This window comes from Phyllobates terribilis, unplaced genomic scaffold, assembly GCF_046119375.1.
Source record: "Phyllobates terribilis strain yellow unplaced genomic scaffold, ASM4611937v1 Scaffold_9__5_contigs__length_417890890, whole genome shotgun sequence".
NCBI classification, from domain to species: domain Eukaryota; kingdom Metazoa; phylum Chordata; class Amphibia; order Anura; family Dendrobatidae; genus Phyllobates; species Phyllobates terribilis.
In genome coordinates this window covers 187,313,338-187,339,968 of record NW_027362769.1, presented here as the reverse complement: position 1 = coordinate 187,339,968, position 26,631 = coordinate 187,313,338, and the positions used below count along the sequence as shown (strand labels likewise).

Below are 26,631 nucleotides of genomic sequence, written 5' to 3'. Positions count from 1 at the left end.
AGCTTTCTAATAAACTGTTGGGGGATTCATTGGGGGGATTATCAGTCGGTAGAACTATTGTGGCTGCGGTGATTGGTGGATTTGGGGCGTCTCCTCCTGCAGCGCCGCCGTCTAGAGGGGATTTTCCTCTTTTTTCCTCTTTTATTCCTCCTTTATCAGAGCGAATATTGAAACGTGTTTTCTTCTAAAACAAAAAGTCATAAATTCATAAATTTGGCGATCACCTTATTTGCATAACTAACCACACCCACTTCTTAAAAGTCGCAGGAGCGTCATGAAGGTGTTAAAAGTCGCACATTTTTGCACAAATATAAGGTGCGACTTCTGGAAGACAGCGAGCTGTGGAAGATGTCTGGATACTTTCCCCCCTTTGTGTTTCTTCCTCACCATTTTCTAGATCTCTTCTTGCTGTCAGTAAATCAGAGCAGCCCGTCCAAGCCTGTTCACGACACTGAGGTTTCGTTACAATGTATCACTCTTATTAATAGAGAGATAAACACAAATCTCAGTCCTGACAGCTTGTTACAATGTATCAGTGCAGTAATGTATCAGTCTGGAGTCCTCTTATCTCACAGAGGATTATGGAAGCTGGATACATCTGTAACAAACCCTCAGCTGTGAGAAGTATTGGAGCATTGTGATCGGGCCGGTGCCAGGATGAGCTGCTCTGCCTGGGTGCTGGCGGGTGAGGGCTGATCCAGGGCACATCTGCTGTCATTTATAGATATATAAGATTCACTCCCCCCTGCTACGATAACCGGAGGTCCAGGGGGGCAGAAGCTGTGATAACCGGGCGTCCAGCGGGGGCAGCAGCTGCGATAACCGGAGGTCCAGGGGGGCAGAAGCTGCGATAACCGGGCGTCCAGCGGGGGCAGCAGCTGCGATAACCGGAGGTCCAGGGGGGCAGAAGCTGCGATAACCGGGCGTCCAGCGGGGGCAGCAGCTGCGATAACCGGAGGTCCAGGGGGGCAGAAGCTGCGATAACCGGGCGTCCAGCGGGGGCAGCAGCTGCGATAACTGGAGGTCCAGGGGGGCAGAAGCTGCGATAACCGGGCGTCCAGCGGGGGCAGCAGCTGCGATAACCGGAGGTCCAGGGGAGCAGAAGCTGCGATAACCGGGCGTCCAGCGGGGGCAGCAGCTGCGATAACCAGAGGTCCAGGGGGGCAGAAGCTGTGATAACCGGGCGTCCAGCGGGGGCAGCAGCTGTGATAACCGGGCGTCCAGCGGGGGCAGCAGCTGCGATAACCGGGCGTCCAGCGGGGGCAGCAGCTGCAATAACTGGGCGTCCAGCGGGTGTAGCAGCTGTGAAAACCTGGCGTCCAGCGGGGGCAGCAGCTGCGATAACCAGGCGTCCAGCGGGGGCAGCAGCTGCAATAACTGGGCGTCCAGCGGGGGCAGCAGCTGTGAAAACCTGGAGTCCAGCAGGGGCAGCAGCTGCGATAACCGGGCGTCCAGCAGGGACAGCAGCTGCGATAACCGGGCGTCCAGGGGGTGCAGCAGCTGCGATAACCGGGCGTCCAGCAGGTGCAGCAGCTGTAATAGCCTGGCGTCCAGTGAGGGCAGCAGCTGTGATAACCGAGCATCCAGCAGGGGCAGCTGCTGCGATAGCCGGACGTCCAAGGGGGCAGCAGCTGTGCTAACCGAGCATCCAGCAGGGGCAGCCGCTGTGCTAACCGGGCATCCAGCGGGGGCAGCAGCTGCGATAACCGGGGGTCCAGGGGGGCAGAGGCTGCGATAACTGGGCGTCCAGCAGGGGCAGCAGCTGCTACAACCGGGCGTCCAGCGGGGGCAGCAGCTGCGATAACCGGAGGTCCAGGGGGGCAGAAGCTGCGATAACCGGGCGTCCAGCGGGGGCAGCAGCTGCGATAACCGGAGGTCCAGGGGAGCAGAAGCTGCGATAACCGGGCGTCCAGCGGGGGCAGCAGCTGCGATAACCAGAGGTCCAGGGGGGCAGAAGCTGTGATAACCGGGCGTCCAGCGGGGGCAGCAGCTGTGATAACCGGGCGTCCAGCGGGGGCAGCAGCTGCGATAACCGGGCGTCCAGCGGGGGCAGCAGCTGCAATAACTGGGCGTCCAGCGGGGGTAGCAGCTGTGAAAACCTGGCGTCCAGCGGGGGCAGCAGCTGCGATAACCAGGCGTCCAGCGGGGGCAGCAGCTGCAATAACTGGGCGTCCAGCGGGGGTAGCAGCTGTGAAAACCTGGAGTCCAGCGGGGGCAGCAGCTGCGATAACCGGGCGTCCAGCAGGGGCAGCAGCTGCGATAACCGGGCGTCCAGGGGGTGCAGCAGCTGCGATAACCGGGCGTCCAGCAGGTGCAGCAGCTGTAATAGCCCGGCGTCCAGTGAGGGCAGCAGCTGTGATAACCGAGCATCCAGCAGGGGCAGCTGCTGCGATAGCCGGACGTCCAAGGGGGCAGCAGCTGTGCTAACCGAGCATCCAGCAGGGGCAGCCGCTGTGCTAACCGGGCATCCAGCGGGGGCAGCAGCTGCGATAACCGGGGGTCCAGGGGGGCAGAGGCTGCGATAACTGGGCGTCCAGCAGGGGCAGCAGCTGCTACAACCGGGCGTCCAGCGGGGGCAGCAGCTGCGATAACTGGGCGTCCAGGGGGGGCAGCAGCTGCGATAACCGGGCGTCCAGCGGGGGCAGCAGCTGCGATAACCGGGCGTCCAGCAGGCGCAGCAGCTGTAATAACCTGGCGTCCAGTGGGGGCAGCAGCTGTGATAACCGGGCGTCCAGCAGGGGCAGCTGCTGCGATAACCGGACGTCCAGGGGGGCAGCAGCTGTGCTAACCGGGCGTCCAGGGGGGGCAGCATCTTCGATAACCGGGTGTCCAGCAGGGGCAGCAGCTGTAATTACCTGGCGTCCAGCGGGGCAGCAGCTGTGATAACCGGGCGTCCAGGGGGGGCAGCTGCTGCGATAACCGGGTGTCCAGCGGGGGCAGCAGTTTTGATAACCGGGCGTCCATCGGGGGCAGCAGCTGTGATAACCGGGCATCCAGCGGGGGCAGCAGCTGTGATAACCGGGCGTTCACAAGACGTCCAAAATCAGTACCGTGATTTCCTTTTGCTTTGTACTCTCAATGCGGATAACACTAATGCCAGTCCCTTTGAGGGTCTTAGCGGGTGAATCCCCCCACAATCAATGTCTAATGACCTAATCCATCATAATGATAAAAGCAATACTCTGCTAATCCTGATCTCCCTGGTTCATGAATAGAATGTGAGAAGAGCAGTGAGGACTGGCACTGGCAGGACAGAGGGCATTGATGAGGCTCTGTAGGTCAGCAGGGTGTCCGTGGGCGCAGTGATGGTGGCCGCCCGGTAGCTGGGGTTTTTAGACAAAGACCAATCGGGTTCATTTCCACTTTCTGATATTTTCCGGAGCCGTCACGTCTCTGAGATTTGGGCTTTTACCATCTAATAAGGGTCACAAATTTGGGGCGCCTATTGTGCATGTGCGGCGGTGCCCGGCGCTCGTCTCCTCCGCCCGTCGGCTGTATCCAGCCTCCTCACATCTATAAACCCTCGGGTCGGCGCGGCGGTGGCGTGCGCGGCGGAGCGGTAATTAATTCTTCTGCCTGACTACAGTTTAGGCGTCGGTGAACCGTTTAATTGTCGCGCTCCCTGGAAAGTGGCGAGAAATCCAGTAAGAATAAATTCTCGCTGCTTCGTGGTGACGGCGAGAAAGTGCAAAGAGCGAGAAATGCTGCAGACGACAACGGGGGCGACGACAACGGGGGCGACGACAACGGGGGCAGCGACCCCAGAACAGAGCGGCGCAGACAAGGCGCGTTCATCAAGCTGCCGCACCAGCGCAGGGCACCTGTCCGCGTGTCTGATGCCTCTCTCTTCCTCGCGGCTGGCGTCCATCCGTGTCGTTATGCTGCAGCAAACAATGAAGCATGTCTGGAAGAAACGCCGCCATTTTCGGCCTTTCCGGAGCCGCACCCGTTTCACTTTCCAGTAATCGAGAAAAAAATTGTAAAAAAAAAAAAAAAAAAAAGTCACCCCGGAGCTGCGCTCCTCCAGAATCAGTGACACTTCTACCATCTCTGCTTGCTGTCAGTGAATGTGGCCATTCTTGTGAGCAGAGCATATCGTCATCACAAATCTGCCCATACTGTCCTGTGCTGAGGGTTTGTTACCATGTATCAGTGCAGGTTACATAGGAGGTTGTGCAGCCAGAGGAGAGATTTGTTCTCTGATGTTTTCAGCTTGAACTTTAATGATAAAGTTCCCATTCACTGACAGCAAACAGAGATGTTACAGGATGTTCCTCCTTGAGGGATTAATGCTTTTCTAGAGGACCCCTGTGTTTGGTCTCTGCAGGGTCCGCCATCCTTTCATCTCCCACCTGCTCCATATAAGGAATAAACACCGGGAACCAGCGGCCGATCACTGCTAGACGGGGGCTGCACCCCCTATATACTGCTCTGGAAGGGGGCAACGCTGATAACCACCACATATGGTGTAATGTCTGGAGGTTACAGGGCCTTGAAAAAGTCTTCACACCCCATGAACTTTTCTACATTTTTTTCACATAACAGCCACAAAATTACATGTTTTCTCTGCTGCAGTCTTTTGGGGTCTGTCTCTCCACCTTTCTCTACTGCAGTCTTTTGGGGTCTGTCTCTCCACCTTTCTCTGCTGGAGTCTTTTGGGGTCTGTCTCTCCACCTTTCTCTGCTGCACTCTTTTGGGGTCTGTCTCTCCCACCTTTCTCTGCTGCAGTCTTTTGGGGTGCGTCTCTCCCACCTTTCTCTGCTGCAGTCTTTTGGGGTCTGTCTCTCCCACCTTTCTCTGCTGCAGTCTTTTAGGGTCTGTCTCTCCACCTTTCTCTGCTGCAGTCTTTTGGGGTCTGTCTCTCCACCTTTCTCTGCTGCAGTCTTTTGGGGTCTGTCTCTCCACCTTTCTCTGCTGCAGTCTTTTAGGGTCTGTCTCTCCCACCTTTCTCTGCTGCAGTCTTTTAGGGTCTGTCTCTCCCACCTTTCTCTGCTGCAGTCTTTTGGGGTCTGTCTCTCTCACCATTCTCTGCTGCAGTCTTTTGGGGTCTGTCTCTCCCACCTTTCTCTGCTGCAGTCTTTTAGGGTCTGTCTCTCCCACCTTTCTCTGCTGCAGTCTTTTGGGGTCTGTCTCTCTCACCATTCTCTGCTGCAGTCTTTTGGGGTCTGTCTCTCCCACCTTTCTCTGCTGCAGTCTTTTAGGGTCTGTCTCTCCCACCTTTCTCTGCTGCAGTCTTTTGGGGTCTGTCTCTCTCACCATTCTCTGCTGCAGTCTTTTGGGGTCTGTCTCTCCCACCTTTCTCTGCTGCAGTCTTTTAGGGTCTGTCTCTCCCACCTTTCTCTGCTGCAGTCTTTTGGGGTCTGTCTCTCTCACCATTCTCTGCTGCAGTCTTTTGGGGTCTGTCTCTCCCACCTTTCTCTGCTGCAGTCTTTTAGGGTCTGTCTCTCCCACCTTTCTCTGCTGCAGTCTTTTGGGGTCTGTCTGTCTCTCCCACATTTGTCTGCTGGAGTCTTTTAGGGTCTGTCTCTCCCACCTTTCTCTGCTGCAGTCTTTTAGGGTCTGTCTCTCCCACCTTTCTCTGCTGCAGTCTTTTGGGGTCTGTCACTCCCACCTTCCTCTGCTGCAGTCTTTTAGGGTCTGTCTCTCCCACCTTTCTCTGCTGCAGTCTTTTAGGGTCTGTCTCTCTCACCTTTCTCTGCTGCAGTCTTTTGGGGTCTGTCTCTCTCACCTTTCTCTGCTGCAGTCTTTTGGAGTCTGTCTCTCTCACCTTTCTCTGCTGCAGTCTTTTGGGGTCTGTCTCTCCACCTGTCTCTGCTGCAGTCTTTTGGGGTCTGTCTCTCTCACCTTTCTCTGCTGCAGTCTTTTGGGGTCTGTCTCTCTCACCTTTCTCTGCTGCAGTCTTTTGGGGTCTGTCTCTCCACCTTTCTCTGCTGCAGTCTTTTGGGGTCTGTCTCTCCATCTTTCTCTGCTGCAGTCTTTTGGGGTCTGTCTCTCCAGCTTTGCACTCTCGCTCTCGCTCAGTGATCGGATGGAGATGTCTGTGATCAGTAATTTTCACGTCTTGTCACAGTTTCTCGGGGATTTGGGTCTGGACTGTGACTGCGCCGTTCACACACAGGAATATGCTCTGATCTAAGCCCTCCATTGTAGCTCTCGCAGGATGTTGAGGGTCGTTGTCCTGCTGAAGGCGAACCTATGCCCCAGTCTCAGGTCTTCTGCAGCCTCTAACAAGTTTTCCTCCAGGATTGCCCTGTATTTAGCTCCATCCATCTCCCATTATCTCTGACCAGCTTCCCTGCTCCTGCTGAAGAAAAGCCTCTAAACAACATAATGGTGTCACCACCATGTGTGACGGTGGGGATGGTGTTTTCAGGATGATTTACAGTGTTAATTTTCCGCCACACATAGCATTTTGCATTTAGCCCAAAAAGTTGTACTTTAGTCTCATCTGAGCAGAGCCCCTTCTTCTTCTTCCACATGCTCACTGTGTCTCCTACATTGGACTTCTTATGACTTTAAAAAATGGCTTCTTCTTGCCACTCTTCCATAAAAGGCAGATTTTCGGAGCATGCGACTAATAGTCGCCCTGTCGACAGATTCTCCCCTTGTGGATTTGCAGCTCCTCCAGTAAACATGGGCCCCTTGGCTGTTTCTATGATTAGTGCTCTCCTTGCTTGGGATGTCAGGTTAGGTGGACGGCCATGTCTTGTAAGGTTTGCAGTTGTGCCATACTCCTTCCATATTTGGATGATGGATTGAACAGTGCTCCGTGAGATGTTCACAGCTTGGGCTATTTTTTTAACCTAACCCTGCTTTCCTCTTCTCCACCACTTTATCACTGACTTGTCTGGTGGTCTTCTTGGTTTTCTGCTTTATCCCTGACCTGTCTGGTGGGCTCCTTGGTTTTCATGGTTGTTTGATCCCTAATGTTCTCACACCTCTGAGGTTTAACCCCTTAACCCCCGAGGGTGGTTTGCACGTTAATGGCCAGGCCAATTTTTACAATTCTGACCACTGTCACTTTATGAGGTAATTACTCTGGAACGCTTCAACGGATCCCCCTGATTCTGAGATTGTTTTTTCGTGATATATTGTACTTCATGATTTTGGTAGAATTTCTTCGATATCACTTGCGTTTATTTGTGAAAAAAATGGAAATTTGGCGAAAATTTTGAAAATTTTGCAATTTTCAAAATTTGAATTTTTATGCCCTTAAATCAGAGAGATACTGTATGTCACACAAAATAGTTAATAAATAACATTTCCCACATGTCTACTTTACATCAGCACAATTTTGGAACCAACATTTTTTTTTGTTAGGGAGCTATAAGGGTTAAAAGTTGACCAGCGATTTCTAATTTTTCCAACAAAATTTACAAAACCATTTTTTTAGGGACCACATCACATTTGAAGTCACTTTGAGAGGTCTTTATGACAGAAAATACCCAAAAGTGACACCATTCTAAAAACTGCACCCCTCAAGGTGCTCAAAACCACATTCAAGAAGTTTATTAACCCTTCAGGTGCTTCACAGGAATTTTTTGAATGTGGAAGAAAAAATGAACATTTAACTTTTTTCACAAAAATGTTACTTTAGACCCAATTTTTTTTATTTTCACAGGGGTAACAAGAAAAAATGGACCCCAAAATTTGTTGTGCAATTTCCCCTGGGCACGCAGATACCCCATATGTGGGGAAAAACCACTGTTTGGGCGCACAACAGGGCTCGGAAGGGAAGGAGCGCCATTTGACTTTTTGATTGTAAAATTTGCTTGAATAATTAGCGGACTCCATGTTGCGTTTGGAGAGCCCCTGATGTACCTAAACATTGGAGCTCCCCCACAAGTGACCCCATTTTGGAAACTAGACCCCCCAAGTCTGGATGCATAGTGAGCACTTGGAACCCCCAGGTGCTTCACAAATTGATTCGTAAAAATGAAAAAGTATTTTTTTTTCCACTTTTTCATTTTTGCGAATCAATTTGTGAAGCACCTGGGGGTTCCAAGTGCTCACTATGCATCTAGATAGGTGCCTTGGGGGGTCTAGTTTCCAAAATGGGGTCACTTGTGGGGGTGCTCCAATGTTTAGGCACACAAGGGCTCTCCAAACGCGACATGGTTCCAATTTGTTAGCGGACACCATGTCGCGTTTGGAGAGCCCCTGATGTGCCTAAACAGTGGAAACCCCCCACAAGTGACCCCATTTTGGAAACTAGACCCTTCAAGGATTTTATCAAGGGGTATAGTGAACATTTTGAACCCCGAGGTACGACACAGAATTTGATAACATTAGGTCATCATATTGAATAAGTTGTCATTAGTCTTGAGCGCAAGTGCTTGCTACTTGAGTTTGCATCGGGTACTCAGGTATGCACCATGTACTGCGTGTGCTCGAGTGACATGCTCGAGTCCCTGCCCCGCATGTTTCACGGTTATTAGACACCCAAAAAAAAACATGCGGGGATCGCTCGTGCATGGCAGGCAATCCCCGCAAAGTTTTTTTGGCCACGAAGCATATGGGGCGGAGACTCGAGCATGTCACTAAAATACCCACGATACTCAGTGCATACCAGAGCACCCGATGCAAACTCAAGTAGTGAGCACTTGCGCTCAACACTAGTCGCCATATCATCATCTTTTTTTCTTACTTTTGAAAAAAATCCCAACCCCATCACAACCCTAACCCCAACCCCAGCCCTAACCCGAGAGTTTATTTTTTACGCCGTCCCTCATGCGGTATAAGTGATTAGACGACTTTATTCTTCGGGTCGGTGTGATTACAGAGATACCAGAATCATATGGGGTTTTATGACTGACAGCTGTCACACACTAAAAGACACATATTTTGTAAAATCTAGTTTTTGCATCGCCATATTTTGAGAGCTATAATTTTTCCAGATTTTGGCAGACAGTCATGTGACGGCTCGTTTTTTGCGGGATGACTTGACGTTGTTATTGGTGCCATTTTCAGGCACGTGACATTTTTTGATCACTTTCTATTCCGATTTTTGGGAGGCAGAATAAACAAAAACCAACAATTCAGGAATTGTTTTTTTTAAATCTGTTCCGGTTGTGGTAAAATTGATAAGGCAGCTTTATTCTTCGGGTCAGTACATTTACAGCAGTACCACATTTATATCGTTTTTCTATGTTTTGCACTTTTACATAATAAAAGCAATTTTATAGAAAAAAATATTTTTTAGCATAGCTTTATTCTGAGAGCTATAACTTTTTTATTTTTCGGCTGATGGAGCTGTGTGGCGGCTTGTTTTTTGCGGGACGAGATGTCGTTTTCAGCGGTATCATTTTTATTTATATTCCTCTTTTTGATCGCGTGTTATTCCATTTTTTGTTTGGTGGTATGATGATAAAGCATTGTTTTTTGCTTCGTTTTTTTTTTTTTTTTTTTACCGTGTTCACTGAAGGGGTTAACTAGTGGGGACAGTTTTATAGGTCAGGTTGTTCCGGACGCGGCGATACCAAATATGTGTACTTTTATTGTTTTTTTTTATTTTTTTCATATATAATAATATTTATTGATGGGTACATTATATTTTTATTTTTGGTGGATTATTTATTTATTTATTTATTTTTTTAAATATTTTTACAATTTTTTTTATTTATTTTTTTTTCACTTTCTGACAGTTTTTTTACTTTTTTACTTTGTCCCACTCTGGGACTTTCACTTTTCTTTCTCTAATCGCCTGCATGGCACAGGAATGGAGCACCATCCCTGTGTCATGCAGGCTGTCAGTGCTTGACAGGGAGAAGATAGTTTGGAGATGCACTGCGCATGTCCAAAAAATCTTCCTGCTGTCTGGTGACCCGGATGTTGTCATGACGACATCGGGTCGTCATGGCAACCTCCTGGAAGCCGCGGCAGACAGCGCTGGAGGCCGGAAGAGGAGGTGAGTATCTGCGATCACCTCCCCTTGCCACCGCAATGCTGCGATCGACTTCGATCGCAGCATTGCGGGGGTTAATGTGCGGGGAGCGGTGCGGGACCGCTCCCTGCACATAGTACCGGGTGTCAGCTGTGACAATCAGCTGACACCCGGCGGCGATCGCGCCCGTACAGCCTGTGTGCGCGCGCGATCGCGATGACGTACTATTACGGGTCTGGCTCTTAAGTCCCAGGGCACAGACGCGTATTAGTACGTCTAATGTTGTTAAGGGGTTAAAAAGAACAGCTGTAGTTATACTGAGAAGAAATCACACCCAGATGGACGCAATGTACTAATTATGTGACTTCTGGAGGTGATTGGTAACTCAGGATTTTATTTAGGGGCATCAGACTGCAAGGGGCTGAATACTAATGCACAGAACAATGTTCAGATTTATATTTTTATAATAATTAGAAAACCTTGTATCATTTCCTTTACACATCACAAATACTTGTTACTTTGTATCACACAAAATCCCAATCAAATACATTTACGTTTATGACTGTAACGTGAAAAATGTGGAAAAGTTCACGGGGTATGAAGACTTTTTTTAAGGCACTGTATGATGTAATGTCTGGAGGTTATATCAGTACTGGAGCGTTATAAGAGGGGCTGATATCAGTCACATATGATGTAATGTCTGGAGGTTATATCAGTACTGGAGCGTTATAAGAGGGGCTGATATCAGTCACATATGGTGTAATGTCTGGAGATTATATCAGTACTGGAGCGTTATAAGAGGAGCTGATATCAGTCACATATGATGTAATGTCTGGAGGTTATATCAGTACTGGAGCGTTATAAGAGGGGCTGATATCAGTCACATATGGTGTAATGTCTGGAGGTTATATCAGTACTGGAGCGTTATAAGAGGGGCTGATATCAGTCACATGGTGTAATGTCTGGAGGTTATATCAGTACTGGAGCGTTATAAGAGGGGCTGATATCAGTCACATATGGTGTAATGTCTGGAGGTTATATCAGTACTGGAGTGTTATAAGAGGGGCTGATATCAGTCACATATGGTGTAATGTCTGGAGGTTATATCAGTACTGGAGCGTTATAAGAGGCTGATATCAGTCACATATGATGTAATGTCTGGCGGTTATATCAGTACTGGAGCATTATAAGAGGGGCTGATATCAGTCACATATGGTGTAATGTCTGGTGGTTATATCAGTACTGGAGCGTTATAAGAGGGGCTGATATCAGTCACATATGGTGTAATGTCTGGAGGTTATATCAGTACTGCAGCGTGATAAGAGGCTGATATCAGTCATATATGATGTAATGTCTGGAGGTTATATCAGTACTGGAGCGTTATAAGAGGCTGATATCAGTCACATATGATGTATTGTCTGGGAGTTATATCAGTACTGCAGCGTTATAAGAGGCTGATATCAGTCACATATGGTGTAATGTCTGGAGGTTATATCAGTACTGGAGCGTTATAAGAGGAGCTGATATCAGTCACATATGATGTAATGTCTGGGGGTTATATCAGTACTGCAGCGTTATAAGAGGCTGATATCAGTCACATATGGTGTAATGTCTGGAGGTTATATCAGTACTGGAGCGTTATAAGAGGGGCTGATATCAGTCACATATGATGTAATGTCTGGAGGTTATATCAGTACTGGAGCGTTATAAGAGGAGCTGATATCAGTCACATATAATGTAATGTCTGGAGGTTATATCAGTACTGGAGCGTTATAAGAGGAGCTGATATCAGTCACATATGGTGTAATGTCTGGAGGTTATATCAGTACTGGAGCGTTATAAGAGGCTGATATCAGTCACATATGGTGTAATGTCTGGACGTTATATCAGTACTGGAGCGTTATAAGAGGGGCTGATATCAGTCACATATAGTGTAATGTCTGGAGGTTATATCAGTACTGGAGCGTTATAAGAGAAGCTGATATCAGTCACATATGGTGTAATGTCTGGAGGTTATATCAGTACTGGAGCGTTATAAGAGGGGCTGATATCAGTCACATATGGTGTAATGTCTAGAGGTTATATCAGTACTGGAGCGTTATAAGAGGGGCTGATATCAGTCACATATGGTGTAATGTCTGGAGGTTATATCAGTACTGGAGCGTTATAAGAGGGGCTGATATCAGTCACATATGGTGTATTGTCTGGAGGTTATATCAGTACTGGAGCGTTATAAGAGGGGCTGATATCAGTCACATATGGTGTAATGTCTGGAGGTTATATCAGTACTGAAGCGTTATAAGAGGGGCTGATATCAGTCACATATGGTGTAATGTCTGGAGGTTATATCAGTACTGGAGCGTTATAAGAGGGGCTGATATCAGTCACATATGGTGTAATGTCTGGAGGTTATATCAGTACTGGAGCGTTATAAGAGAGGCTGATATCAGTCACATATGGTGTAATGTTTGGAGGTTATATCAGTACTGGAGCGTTATAAGAGGGGCTGATATCAGTCACATATGATGTAATGTCTGGAGGTTATATCAGTACTGCAGCGTTATAAGAGGAGCTGATATCATTCACATATGGTGTAATGTCTGGAGGTTATATCAGTACTGGAGTGTTATAAGAGGGGCTGATATCAGTCACATATGGTGTAATGTCTAGAGGTTATATCAGTACTGGAGCGTTATAAGAGGGGCTGATATCAGTCACTTATGATGTAATGTCTGGAGGTTATATCAGTACTGGAGCGTTATAAGAGGGGCTGATATCAGTCACTTATGATGTAATGTCTGGAGGTTATATCAGTACTGGAGCGTTATAAGAGGGGCTGATATCAGTCACATATGGTGTAATGTCTGGAGGTTATATCCGTACTGGAGCGTTATAAGAGAGGCTGATATCAGTCACATATGGTGTAATATCTGGAGGTTATATCCGTACTGGAGCGTTATAAGAGGGGCTGATATCAGTCACTTATGGTGTAATGTCTGGAGGTTATATCAGTACTGCAGCGTTATAAGAGGGGCTGATATCAGTCACTTATGGTGTAATGTCTGGAGGTTATATCAGTACTGGAGCGTTATAAGAGAGGCTGATATCAGTCACATATGGTGTAATATCTGGAGGTTATATCCGTACTGGAGCGTTATAAGAGAGGCTGATATCAGTCACATATGGTGTAATATCTGGAGGTTATGTCCGTACTGGAGCGTTATAAGAGGGGCTGATATCTGTCACATATAGTGTAATGTCTGGAGGTTATATCAGTACTGGAGCGTTATAAGAGGCTGATATCAGTTACATATGGTGTAATATCTGGAGGTCATATCCGTACTGGAGCGTTATAAGAGGGGCTGATATAGGTCACATATGGTGTAATGTCTGGAGGTTATATCAGTACTGCAGCGTTATAAGAGGGGCTGATATCAGTCACTTATGGTGTAATGTCTGGAGGTTATATCAGTACTGGAGCGTTATAAGAGGAGCTGATATCAGTCACATATGGTGTAATGTCTGGAGGTTATATCAGTACTGGAGCGTTATAAGAGGCTGATATCAGTCACATATGGTGTAATGTCTGGAGGTTATATCAGTACTGGAGCGTTATAAGAGGCTGATATCAGTCACATATGGTGTAATGTCTGGAGGTTATATCAGTACTGGAGCGTTATAAGAGGGGCTGATATCAGTCACATATGTTGTAATGTCTGGAGGTTATATCAGTACTGGAGCGTTATAAGAGGCTGATATCAGTCACTTATGGTGTAATGTTTGGAGGTTATATCAGTTCTGGAGCATTATAAGAGGGGCTGATAGCAGTCACATATGATGTAATGTCTGGAGGTTATATCAGCACTGGAGCGTTATAAGAGGCTGATATCAGTCACATATGGTGTAATGTCTAGGGGTTATATCAGTACTGGAGCGTTATAAGAGGGGCTGATATCAGTCACATATGATATAATGTCTGGAGGTTATATCAGTACTGGAGCATTATAAGAGGGGCTGATATCAGTCACATATGATGTAATGTCTGGAGGTTATATCAGTACTGGAGCGTTATAAGAGGGGCTGATATCAGTCACATATGGTGTAATGTCTAGAGGTTATATCAGTACTGGAGCGTTATAAGAGGGGCTGATATCAGTCACATATGATGTAATGTCTAGAGGTTATATCAGTACTGGAGCGTTATAAGAGGGGCTGATATCAGTCACATATGATGTAATGTCTGGAGGTTATATCAGTACTGGAGCGTTATAAGAGGCTGATATCAGTCACATATGGTGTAATGTCTAGAGGTTATATCAGTACTGGAGCGTTATAAGAGGGGCTGATATCAGTCACATATGATGTAATGTCTGGAGGTTATATCAGTACTGGAGCATTATAAGAGAGGCTGATATCAGTCACATATGGTGTAATGTCTGGAGGTTATATCTGTACTGGAGCGTTATAAGAGGAGCTGATATCAGTCACATATGGTGTAATGTCTGGAGGTTATATCAGTACTGGAGCGTTATAAGAGGATCTGATATCAGTCACATATGGTGTAATGTCTGGAGGTTATATCAATACTGCAGCGTAAGAGGCTGATATCAGTCACATATGGTGTAATGTCTGGAGGTTATATCAGTACTGGAGCGTTATAAGAGGGGCTGATATCAGTCACATATGGTGTAATGTCTGGGAGTTATATTAGTACTGGAGCGTTATAAGAGGCTGATATCAGTCACATATCGTGTAATGTCTGGAGGTTATATCAGTACTGGAGCGTTATAAGAGGCTGATATCAGTCACATATGATGTAATGTCTGGAGGTTATATCAGTACTGGAGCGTTATAAGAGGGGCTGATATCAGTCACATATGGTGTAATGTCTGGAGGTAATATCAGTACTGGAGCGTTATAAGAGGGGCTGATATCAGTCACATATGGTGTAATGTCTGGAGGTTATATCAGTACTGGAGCGTTATAAGAGGCTGATATCAGTCACATATGATGTAATGTCTGGAGGTTATATCAGTACTGGAGCGTTATAAGAGGCTGATATCAGTCACATATGGTGTACTGTCTGGAGGTAATATCAGTACTGGAGCGTTATAAGAGGGGCTGATATCAGTCACATATGGTGTAATGTCTGGAGGTTATTTCAGTACTGGAGCGTTATAAGAGGCTGATATCAGTCACATATGGTGTAATGTCTGGAGGTTATATCTGTACTGGAGCGTTATAAGAGGCTGATATCAGTCACATATGGTGTAATGTCTGGAGGTTATATCAGCACTGGAGCGTTATATGAGGCTGATAACAGTCACATATGGTGTAATATCTGGAGGTTATATCAGTACTGGAGCGTTATAAGAGGGGCTGATATCAGTCACATATGGTGTAATGTCTGGAGGTAATATCAGTACTGGAGCGTTATAAGAGGCTGATATCAGTCACATATGATGTAATGTCTGGAGGTTATATCAGTACTGGAGCGTTATAAGAGGGGCTGATATCAGTCACATATGGTGTAATGTCTGGAGGTAATATCAGTACTGGAGCGTTATAAGAGGGGCTGATATCAGTCACATATGGTGTAATATCTGGAGGTTATATCAGTACTGGAGCGTTATAAGAGGCGCTGATATCAGTCACATATGATGTAATGTCTGGAGGTTATATCAGTACTGGAGCGTTATAAGAGGAGCTGATATCAGTCACATATGGTGTAATGTCTGGAGGTAATATCAGTACTGGAGCGTTATAAGAGGGGCTGATATAAGTCACATATGGTGTAATGTCTGGAGGTAATATCAGTACTGGAGCGTTATAAGAGGCTGATATCAGTCACATATGATGTAATGTCTGGAGGTTATATCAGTACTGGAGCGTTATAAGAGGGGCTGATATCAGTCACATATGGTGTAATGTCTGGAGGTTATATCCGTACTGGAGCGTTATAAGAGGGGCTGATATCAGTCACATATGGTGTAATATCTGGAGGTTATATCAGTACTGGAGCGTTATAAGAGGCGCTGATATCAGTCACATATGGTGTAATGTCTGGAGGTTATATCAGTACTGGAGTGTTATAAGAGGGGCTGATATCAGTCACATATGGTGTAATGTCTAGAGGTTATATCAGTACTGGAGCGTTATAAGAGGCGCTGATATCAGTCACTTATGATGTAATGTCTGGAGGTTATATCAGTACTGGAGCGTTATAAGAGGGGCTGATATCAGTCACTTATGATGTAATGTCTGGAGGTTATATCAGTACTGGAGCGTTATAAGAGGGGCTGATATCAGTCACATATGGTGTAATGTCTGGAGGTTATATCCGTACTGGAGCGTTATAAGAGAGGCTGATATCAGTCACATATGGTGTAATATCTGGAGGTTATATCCGTACTGGAGCGTTATAAGAGGGGCTGATATCAGTCACTTATGGTGTAATGTCTGGAGGTTATATCAGTACTGCAGCGTTATAAGAGAGGCTGATATCAGTCACATATGGTGTAATATCTGGAGGTTATATCCGTACTGGAGCGTTATAAGAGAGGCTGATATCAGTCACATATGGTGTAATATCTGGAGGTTATGTCCGTACTGGAGCGTTATAAGAGGGGCTGATATCTGTCACATATAGTGTAATGTCTGGAGGTTATATCAGTACTGGAGCGTTATAAGAGGCTGATATCAGTTACATATGGTGTAATATCTGGAGGTCATATCCGTACTGGAGCGTTATAAGAGGGGCTGATATAGGTCACATATGGTGTATTGTCTGGAGGTTATATCAGTACTGCAGCGTTATAAGAGGGGCTGATATCAGTCACTTATGGTGTAATGTCTGGAGGTTATATCAGTACTGGAGCGTTATAAGAGGAGCTGATATCAGTCACATATGGTGTAATGTCTGGAGGTTATATCAGTACTGGAGCGTTATAAGAGGGGCTGATATCAGTCACATATGTTGTAATGTCTGGAGGTTATATCAGTACTGGAGCGTTATAAGAGGCTGATATCAGTCACTTATGGTGTAATGTTTGGAGGTTATATCAGTTCTGGAGCATTATAAGAGGGGCTGATAGCAGTCACATATGATGTAATGTCTGGAGGTTATATCAGCACTGGAGCGTTATAAGAGGCTGATATCAGTCACATATGGTGTAATGTCTGGGGGTTATATCAGTACTGGAGCGTTATAAGAGGGGCTGATATCAGTCACATATGATATAATGTCTGGAGGTTATATCAGTACTGGAGCATTATAAGAGGGGCTGATATCAGTCACATATGATGTAATGTCTGGAGGTTATATCAGTACTGGAGCGTTATAAGAGGGGCTGATATCAGTCACATATGGTGTAATGTCTAGAGGTTATATCAGTACTGGAGCGTTATAAGAGGGGCTGATATCAGTCACATATGATGTAATGTCTAGAGGTTATATCAGTACTGGAGCGTTATAAGAGGGGCTGATATCAGTCACATATGATGTAATGTCTAGAGGTTATATCAGTACTGGAGCGTTATAAGAGGGGCTGATATCAGTCACATATGATGTAATGTCTGGAGGTTATATCAGTACTGGAGCGTTATAAGAGGCTGATATCAGTCACATATGGTGTAATGTCTAGAGGTTATATCAGTACTGGAGCGTTATAAGAGGGGCTGATATCAGTCACATATGATGTAATGTCTGGAGGTTATATCAGTACTGGAGCATTATAAGAGAGGCTGATATCAGTCACATATGGTGTAATGTCTGGAGGTTATATCTGTACTGGAGCGTTATAAGAGGAGCTGATATCAGTCACATATGGTGTAATGTCTGGAGGTTATATCAGTACTGGAGCGTTATAAGAGGATCTGATATCAGTCACATATGGTGTAATGTCTGGAGGTTATATCAATACTGCAGCGTAAGAGGCTGATATCAGTCACATATGGTGTAATGTCTGGAGGTTATATCAGTACTGGAGCGTTATAAGAGGGGCTGATATCAGTCACATATGGTGTAATGTCTGGGAGTTATATTAGTACTGGAGCGTTATAAGAGGCTGATATCAGTCACATATCGTGTAATGTCTGGAGGTTATATCAGTACTGGAGCGTTATAAGAGGCTGATATCAGTCACATATGATGTAATGTCTGGAGGTTATATCAGTACTGGAGCGTTATAAGAGGGGCTGATATCAGTCACATATGGTGTAATGTCTGGAGGTAATATCAGTACTGGAGCGTTATAAGAGGGGCTGATATCAGTCACATATGGTGTAATGTCTGGAGGTTATATCAGTACTGGAGCGTTATAAGAGGCTGATATCAGTCACATATGATGTAATGTCTGGAGGTTATATCAGTACTGGAGCGTTATAAGAGGCTGATATCAGTCACATATGGTGTACTGTCTGGAGGTAATATCAGTACTGGAGCGTTATAAGAGGGGCTGATATCAGTCACATATGGTGTAATGTCTGGAGGTTATTTCAGTACTGGAGCGTTATAAGAGGCTGATATCAGTCACATATGGTGTAATGTCTGGAGGTTATATCTGTACTGGAGCGTTATAAGAGGCTGATATCAGTCACATATGGTGTAATGTCTGGAGGTTATATCAGCACTGGAGCGTTATATGAGGCTGATATCAGTCACATATGGTGTAATATCTGGAGGTTATATCAGTACTGGAGCGTTATAAGAGGGGCTGATATCAGTCACATATGGTGTAATGTCAGGAGGTAATATCAGTACTGGAGCGTTATAAGAGGGGCTGATATCAGTCACATATGGTGTAATATCTGGAGGTTATATCAGTACTGGAGAGTTATAAGAGGCTGATATCAGTCACATATGGTGTAATGTCTGGAGGTTATATCAGTACTGGAGCGTTATAAGAGGCTGATATCAGTCACATATGGTGTAATGTCTGGAGGTAATATCAGTACTGGAGCGTTATAAGAGGCTGATATCAGTCACATATGATGTAATGTCTGGAGGTTATATCAGTACTGGAGCGTTATAAGAGGGGCTGATATCAGTCACATATGGTGTAATGTCTGGAGGTAATATCAGTACTGGAGCGTTATAAGAGGGGCTGATATCAGTCACATATGGTGTAATATCTGGAGGTTATATCAGTACTGGAGCGTTATAAGAGGCGCTGATATCAGTCACATATGATGTAATGTCTGGAGGTTATATCAGTACTGGAGCGTTATAAGAGGAGCTGATATCAGTCACATATGGTGTAATGTCTGGAGGTAATATCAGTACTGGAGCGTTATAAGAGGGGCTGATATAAGTCACATATGGTGTAATGTCTGGAGGTAATATCAGTACTGGAGCGTTATAAGAGGGGCTGATATCAGTCACATATGGTGTAATGTCTGGAGGTTATATCAGTACTGGAGCGTTATAAGAGGCTGATATCAGTCACATATGGTGTAATGTCTGGAGGTTATATCAGTGCTGGAGCGTTATAAGAGGGGCTGATATCAGTCACATATGGTGTAATGTCTGGAGGTTATATGTGACTGATATCAGCCTCTTATAACGCTCCAGTACTGATATAACCTCCAGACATTACATCATATGTGACTGATATCAGCCTCTTATAACGCTCCAGTACTGATATTACCTCCAGACATTACACCATATGTGACTGATATCAGCCCCTCTTATAACGCTCCAGTACTGATATATCCTCCAGACATTACATCATATGTGACTGATATCAGCCTTTCTCTCCAGTACTGATATTACCTCCAGACATTACACCATATGTGACTGATATCAGCCTCTTATAACGCTCCAGTACTGATATAACCTCCAGATATTACACCATATGTGACTGATATCAGCCCCTCTTATAACGCTCCAGTACTGATATTACCTCCAGACATTACACCATATGTGACTGATATCAGCCCCTCTTATAACGCTCCAGTACTGATATAACCTCCAGATATTACACCATATGTGACTGATATCAGCCTCATATAACGCTCCAGTGCTGATATAACCTCCAGACATTACACCATATGTGACTGATATCAGCCTCTTATAACGCTCCAGTACTGAAATAACCTCCAGACATTACACCATATGTGACTGATATCAGCCCCTCTTATAACGCTCCAGTACTGATATTACCTCCAGACAGTACACCATATGTGACTGATATCAGCCTCTTATAACGCTCCAATACTGATATAACCTCCAGACATTACATCATATGTGACTGATATCAGCCTCTTATAACGCTCCAGTACTGATATAACCTCCAGACATTACACCATATGTGACTGATATCAGCCCCTCTTATAACGCTCCAGTACTGATATTACCTCCAGACATTACACCATATGTGACTGATATCAGCCCCTCTTATAACGCTCCAGTACTGATATAACCTCCAGACATTACATCATATGTGACTGATATCAGCCTCTTATAACGCTCCAGTACTGATATAACCTCCAGACATTACACGATATGTGACTGATATCAGCCTCTTATAATGATATAACCTCCAGACATTACACCATATCAGTGCTGGAGCGTTATAAGAGGGGCTGATATCAGTCACATATGATGTAATGTCTGGAGGTTATATCAGTGCTGGAGCGTTATAAGAGGCTGATATCAGTCACATATGGTGTAATGTCTGGAGGTTATATCAGTACTGGAGCGTTATAAGAGGCTGATATCAGTCACATATGGTGTAATGTCTGGAGGTTATATCAGTACTGGAGCGTTATAAGAGGGGCTGATATCAGTCACATATGATGTAATGTCTGGAGGTTATATCAGTACTGGAGCGTTATAAGAGGAGCTGATATCAGTCACATATGATGTAATGTCTGGAGGTTATATCAGTACTGGAGTGTTATAAGAGGGGCTGATATCAGTCACATATGGTGTAATGTCTGGAGGTTATATCAGTACTGGACCGTTATAAGAGGGGCTGATATCAGTCACATATGATGTAATGTCTGGAGGTTATATCAGTACTGGAGTGTTATAAGAGGAGCTGATATCAGTCACATATGGTGTAATGTCTGGAGGTTATATCAGTACTGGAGCGTTATAAGGAGCTGATATCAGTCACATATGGTGTAATGTCTGGAGGTTATATCAGTACTGGAGTGTTATAAGAGGGGCTGATATCAGTCACATATGGTGTAATGTCTGGAGGTTATATCAGTACTGGAGCGTTATAAGAGGGGCTGATATCAGTCACATATGGTGTAATGTCTGGAGGTTATATCAGTACTGGAGCGTTATAAGAGGAGCTGATATCAGTCACATATGATGTAATGTCTGGAGGTTATATCAGTACTGGAGCGTTATAAGAGGGGCTGATATCAGTCACATATGGTGTAATGTCTGGAGGTTATATCAGTACTGGAGCGTTATAAGAGGAGCTGATATCAGTCATATATGAGGCAGATGCTGAGGGTCCTCCATTGATCTATCGGTCTTGTCACCATCTCATGTTCGGGGTCTTTGTGTTGCAGGAGGAATGTCAGAATTACATCCGTGTCCTGATTGTGACTGGGAAAAAGGTTTTCACCTGTGGGACTAACGCCTTCTCCCCTGTCTGCACGAGCCGCCAGGTAGGTGATGTCTGCACTGTGACAGCCGGGTGACTCCCGTGTGGCCCCCACTGCAAATAACACTGGGGGCTTACTTCGTTTCCGGAATCTTCCTCACCTTGTTACACATCTGGTTCAAAATTCCCCTGCGCTGGGACCAGTGATGTCTGGGGAGCCCCCCGCGCTGGGACCAGTGATGTCTGGGGAGCCCCCCGCGCTGGGACCAGTGATGTCTGGGGAGCCCCCCGCGCTGGGACCAGTGATGTCTGGGGAGCCCCCCGCGCTGGGACCAGTGATGTCTGGGGAGCCCCCCGCGCTGGGACCAGTGATGTCTGGGGAGCCCCCCGCGCTGGGACCAGTGATGTCTGGGGAGCCCCCCGCGCTGGGACCAGTGATGTCTGGGGAGCCCCCCGCGCTGGGACCAGTGATGTCTGGGGAGCCCCCTGCGCTGGGACCAGTGATGTCTGGGGAGCCCCCCGCGCTGGGACCAGTGAGGTCTGGGGAGACCCCGCGCTGGTGCCATTGAATTCTGCCGAGCCCCCCACGCTAGGACCAGTGAGATCTGCGGTGCCCCCCATGCTGGGACCAGTGAGGTCTGCGGAGAACCTTCCGTGCTTAGACCAGTGAGGTCTGTGTAGCCCCTCGCGCTTGGACCTGTGAAGTCTGCGGAGCCCCCCACACATTTGCTTCCATTTATCCGCTGAGTGAAGCTTCATGTTCTATAAACAGATGAGTGATAAGGACAGCAGTGGAGAAGAGACCCTCTGAGACCCCCGAGTCCTCAGCAGCCCACCACAGTCTGTACAGTTCTCAGGTTCTCTATTAATGGAGGGGATTATTTTCTTATTGTCCTGGCCCTGCGGCGCTGACCCCGGGGGCGCTGTCGGGTCAGTGTGAGGGCGATGAATCGTGTCAGTCAAACAGGGCAGTGACTGTGAAGTACCGGACCCCGATCCAGAAGATCTCGGGGGCCGGGGGACATGTGCAGCGTTTAGTCGCAGAGTCGTCTGGGCTTCATGGGGCTGCACGGCTCCTCTCTCCTCCTTCCTACATGTAGATTTGGGGCGATGGTCCGTCTTACAAGAAAATAATTCTGGAGGTTCCCCGGGATCTCGCTGCGCAGCCTCCGACCTGTTTAACCCCTTCACTGCTGCACCGTCCTCGTCTGAGGAGTTTTTCTCTTTGTATTTCAGGTGGGGAACATCAGCCGAGTCATCGAGAAGATCAATGGAGTCGCTCGCTGCCCCTACGACCCGCGTCACAACTCCACCGCCGTCATCACCGCCCGCGGCGAACTGTACGCCGCCACCGTCATAGACTTCTCCGGTCGGGACCCGGCCATCTACCGCAGCCTGGGCAGTATCCCTCCTCTCCGCACCGCACAGTACAACTCCAAGTGGTTGAACGGTGAGCAGTGGGGCGGGTTTGGTGCAGTGTGTAAGACACGGAGCAGATGTAGCAGAGCTGAGGTTGTCACGTGTCAGTGCAGATAATGTAGATGATACATGCAGTCCTATGTAACAGAACTTGGCTCTGCCACATCTGTATATGATATACTGTGCTGCTCACCATTATTGACGCCCCTTCATTTTTTCATAGATTGTACAATCTCTTCAGAAACAAATGGAAATGGACCAAAGTTATATCCTCAGGATTTTTTAATCAGTGGTCCAAAGTAATACAACAATAAAACATTGTTTTTCAACTTCCATGTTGCAATTTCAAAGAAACAGAATAACCAGCATGTGCAGCAATAAAGGCCCCCCTAATTAATACTTGGTTGCCCCCTAATTAATACTTGGTTGCCCACCCTTTGGCATTGCTGACGGCCTCCACACGTTTCTTGTAGCCATCTATAAGCTTCTTGCTCTTCTCTGCAGTTTTCTCCCTCTCGTCCTTTGCAGATTGTTGAAGCTCTTGAGTGTTTGCAGGTTCTTTTTCCCAATGGCAGATTTCAGCTCACTCCAAGGATTTTCAATGGGATCGAGGTCAGGACTCATTGCTGGACATTTTAAAAAAAAGTCAGTGTTTTCTTTTTCAACCATTCATATGTACTTTTGGATGTGTGCTTTGGGTCATTTTCTTGCTGGAGGACCCATGATCTTCGATTCAAACCAGGTTTTCTTACACTGGGGAGGACATTTCGCTCTAAAATCTCTTAATAATTCTCTGATTTCATCATTCCTGTGATACGGTAAAGGCCTCCAGTAACAGACGCAGCAAAGCAATCCTACAGCATTATGGATCCTCCACCATGCTTAACTATTGGCAAGGTGTTATTTTCCTTATAAGCTTCATTGCGCCGTCTGTAAACAAACTGTTGCTTTGCATTGCCATAAAGGTCTTTTTTTTGTTTCATCTGTCCTCCGAACATTTTCCCAGAAGGATTGTGGTTTGTCTAGGTACTCTTTGGTAAAGATAAGTTGTTCCTTTTTATGTCCTTTCTTCAGCAATGGTTTCTTCTTTGGCCTTTGCCCATAAAGCTCTGCTTGGTTTAGTGTTTGGCGTATGGTACTTGTTGAAACTGTGACCCCACACTGTTCCAGGTTGGCCTTCAGGTCTTTGGATGTTTGATGTGGTGTTTATACCACCATTCGCACCAACCTTTGAAGACATCTCTTGTCAATTTTCCTCTTTCCCTCACGTCCGGGGAGGTTCTTGAAGGTTCCATGCTTGGAAAACTTCTTAATAACATTGCGCTCTGTTGAACATAGGATACCAAGGTCTTTGGCGATGGCCTTATACCCTTTGGAAGTCTTATGTTTGCTAATAATAGCAGTTCTGATTTCCTCAGACAGCTCCTTGGTCTTCACAATTGTGACAAAGGAACAGAGCCTACCATGTGGCTTTTTATAACAGTGAAGTCATAATTCATTGGTTAATTCATGTCACATGGGTACCAACAATCAAAGGTGAATCTCTTTTGTGATTTACCGCAGGCGAGTCACAATGTGTTTCCATACTACATTAATATAAAGGTGCCGATACCAGCGACAGCAGCATTAGGTTTTTCTATTTTTCCCTCCATTGTTCTTTGTTATAAATTCTTGTTTCTCATTTGCTCTTTTGCATTTTACACGAGTCTCTACACAAAGAACTGCTTCACTGGATTCATTTTCTTCAGGAGATTCCCCATTATGTCCTTACACTTCATGGTGCCAGTAATGATGAGCAGGACTGTATTGTATGTGCTGTAATAAAACACTGCAGCGGTTTCGTTACAATGTGTCCAGTCCCTCTGACAACCGGTTCTCTCTTCTTTCCCAGAACCCAATTTTGTGGCCGCCTACGACATCGGTCTGTTTACGTTTTTCTTCTTCCGGGAGAACGCGGTGGAGCACGACTGCGGGAAGACGGTGTACTCGCGCGTGGCCCGGGTCTGCAAGAACGACTTTGGCGGTCGGTTTTTATTGGAGGACACGTGGACGACGTTCATGAAGGCGAGACTGAACTGCTCGCGCTCCGGGGAGGTCCCCTTCTACTACAACGAGCTGCAGAGCACCTTCCTCCTCCAGGAGCAGGACCTCATCTACGGGGTCTTCACCACCAATGTGTGAGTAATGGCCGCTGTGCCGGGGGACTACAAGTCCCAGGATGTCCTGCAGGGAGTGCTGGGATACTTTGTAACGGCAGCCGTATAACATCGGGACTGTGGCAGGACTGTGATGTCTCCGGCGTTTCTCGCGGCTCCGCCATTGTGTCTTCTCTGTTCAGAGAATGTAAATGTGAGAATCCGGAGCCGGAAAACAAGAAAGTGACGCAGATCGTGCCGGGGCCATAATGGACGTATTAAGGTTTACGGTGTGGAGCGGCGCTCGTTATACGCCGCCATGTGACGCGTCGGGAGAATCGGCCGCTGCTGGGAGACGTGCACCGGGTGCTAATGTGAACAAGCCTTGACAAAATGGTAAAAATAATGAGTCGTGCACATAGTGCCCCCCCACCAGCCTCATACATAGTGCCCCCCGCCAGCCTCATACATAGCGCCCCCCCTCCAGCCTCATACATAGCGCCCCCCACCAGCCTCATACATAGCGCCCCCCACCAGCCTCATACATAGTGCCCCCCGCCAGCCTCATACATAGCCCCCCCGCCAGCCTCATACATAGCGCCCCCCTCCAGCCTCATACATAGCGCCCCCCGCCAGCCTCATACATAGCGCCCCCCACCAGCCTCATACATAGTGCCCCCCGCCAGCCTCATACATAGCGCCCCCCCTCCAGCCTCATACATAGCGCCCCCCGCCAGCCTCATACATAGCCCCCCCGCCAGCCTCATACATAGCGCGCCCCGCCAGCCTCTCATACATAGCGCCCCCCTCCAGCCTCTCATACATAGCGCCCCCCACCAGCCTCTCATACATAGCGCCCCCAGCCAGCCTCTCATACATAGCGCCCCCAGCCAGCCTCTCATACATAGCGCCCCCCGCCAGCCTCTCATACATAGCGCCCCCAGCCAGCCTCTCATACATAGCGCCCCCAGCCAGCCTCTCATACATAGCCCCCCACCAGCCTCTCATACATAGCACCCCCCGCCAGCCTCTCATACATAGCGCCCCCAGCCAGCCTCTCATACATAGCGCCCCCCCTCCAGCCTCATACATAGCGCCCCCCCTCCAGCCTCATACATAGCCCCCCCTCCAGCCTCCTACATAGTGCCCCCGCCAGCCTCATACATAGCCCCCCCGCCAGCCTCATACATAGCGCGCCCCGCCAGCCTCTCATACATAGCGCCCCCAGCCAGCCTCTCATACATAGCGCCCCCCTCCAGCCTCATACATAGCGCCAGCCTCATACATAGCGCGCCCCGCCAGCCTCTCATACATAGCGCCCCCCGCCAGCCTCTCATACATAGCGCCCCCCCTCCAGCCTCATACATAGCGCCAGCCTCATACATAGCGCGCCCTGCCAGCCTCTCATACATAGCGCCCCCAGCCAGCCTCTCATACATAGCGCCCCCAGCCAGCCTCTCATACATAGCGCCCCCCACCAGCCTCTCATACATAGCGCCCCCCACCAGCCTCTCATACATAGCGCCCCCCGCCAGCCTCTCATACATAGCCCCCCGCCAGCCTCATACATAGCCCCCCCGCCAGCCTCATACATAGCGCCAGCCTCATACATAGCGCGCCCCGCCAGCCT

At 47.3% G+C, this 26,631-nt stretch overlaps 1 protein-coding gene across 3 annotated transcripts in view; it reads left to right on the top strand.

The window, feature by feature from the left end:
• Positions 1 to 26,631, top strand: part of SEMA5B (semaphorin 5B) — a 398,541-nt gene that overhangs the window by 220,186 nt on the left and 151,724 nt on the right. For all 3 annotated transcript variants that reach the window (XM_073647519.1, XM_073647520.1, XM_073647521.1), the window contains 3 exons: positions 21,413 to 21,511; positions 22,684 to 22,897; positions 24,758 to 25,043. In XM_073647519.1, coding sequence (XP_073503620.1) covers positions 21,413 to 21,511; positions 22,684 to 22,897; positions 24,758 to 25,043 — 599 coding nt within the window. The remainder of the gene's footprint in view (positions 1 to 21,412; positions 21,512 to 22,683; positions 22,898 to 24,757; positions 25,044 to 26,631) is intronic.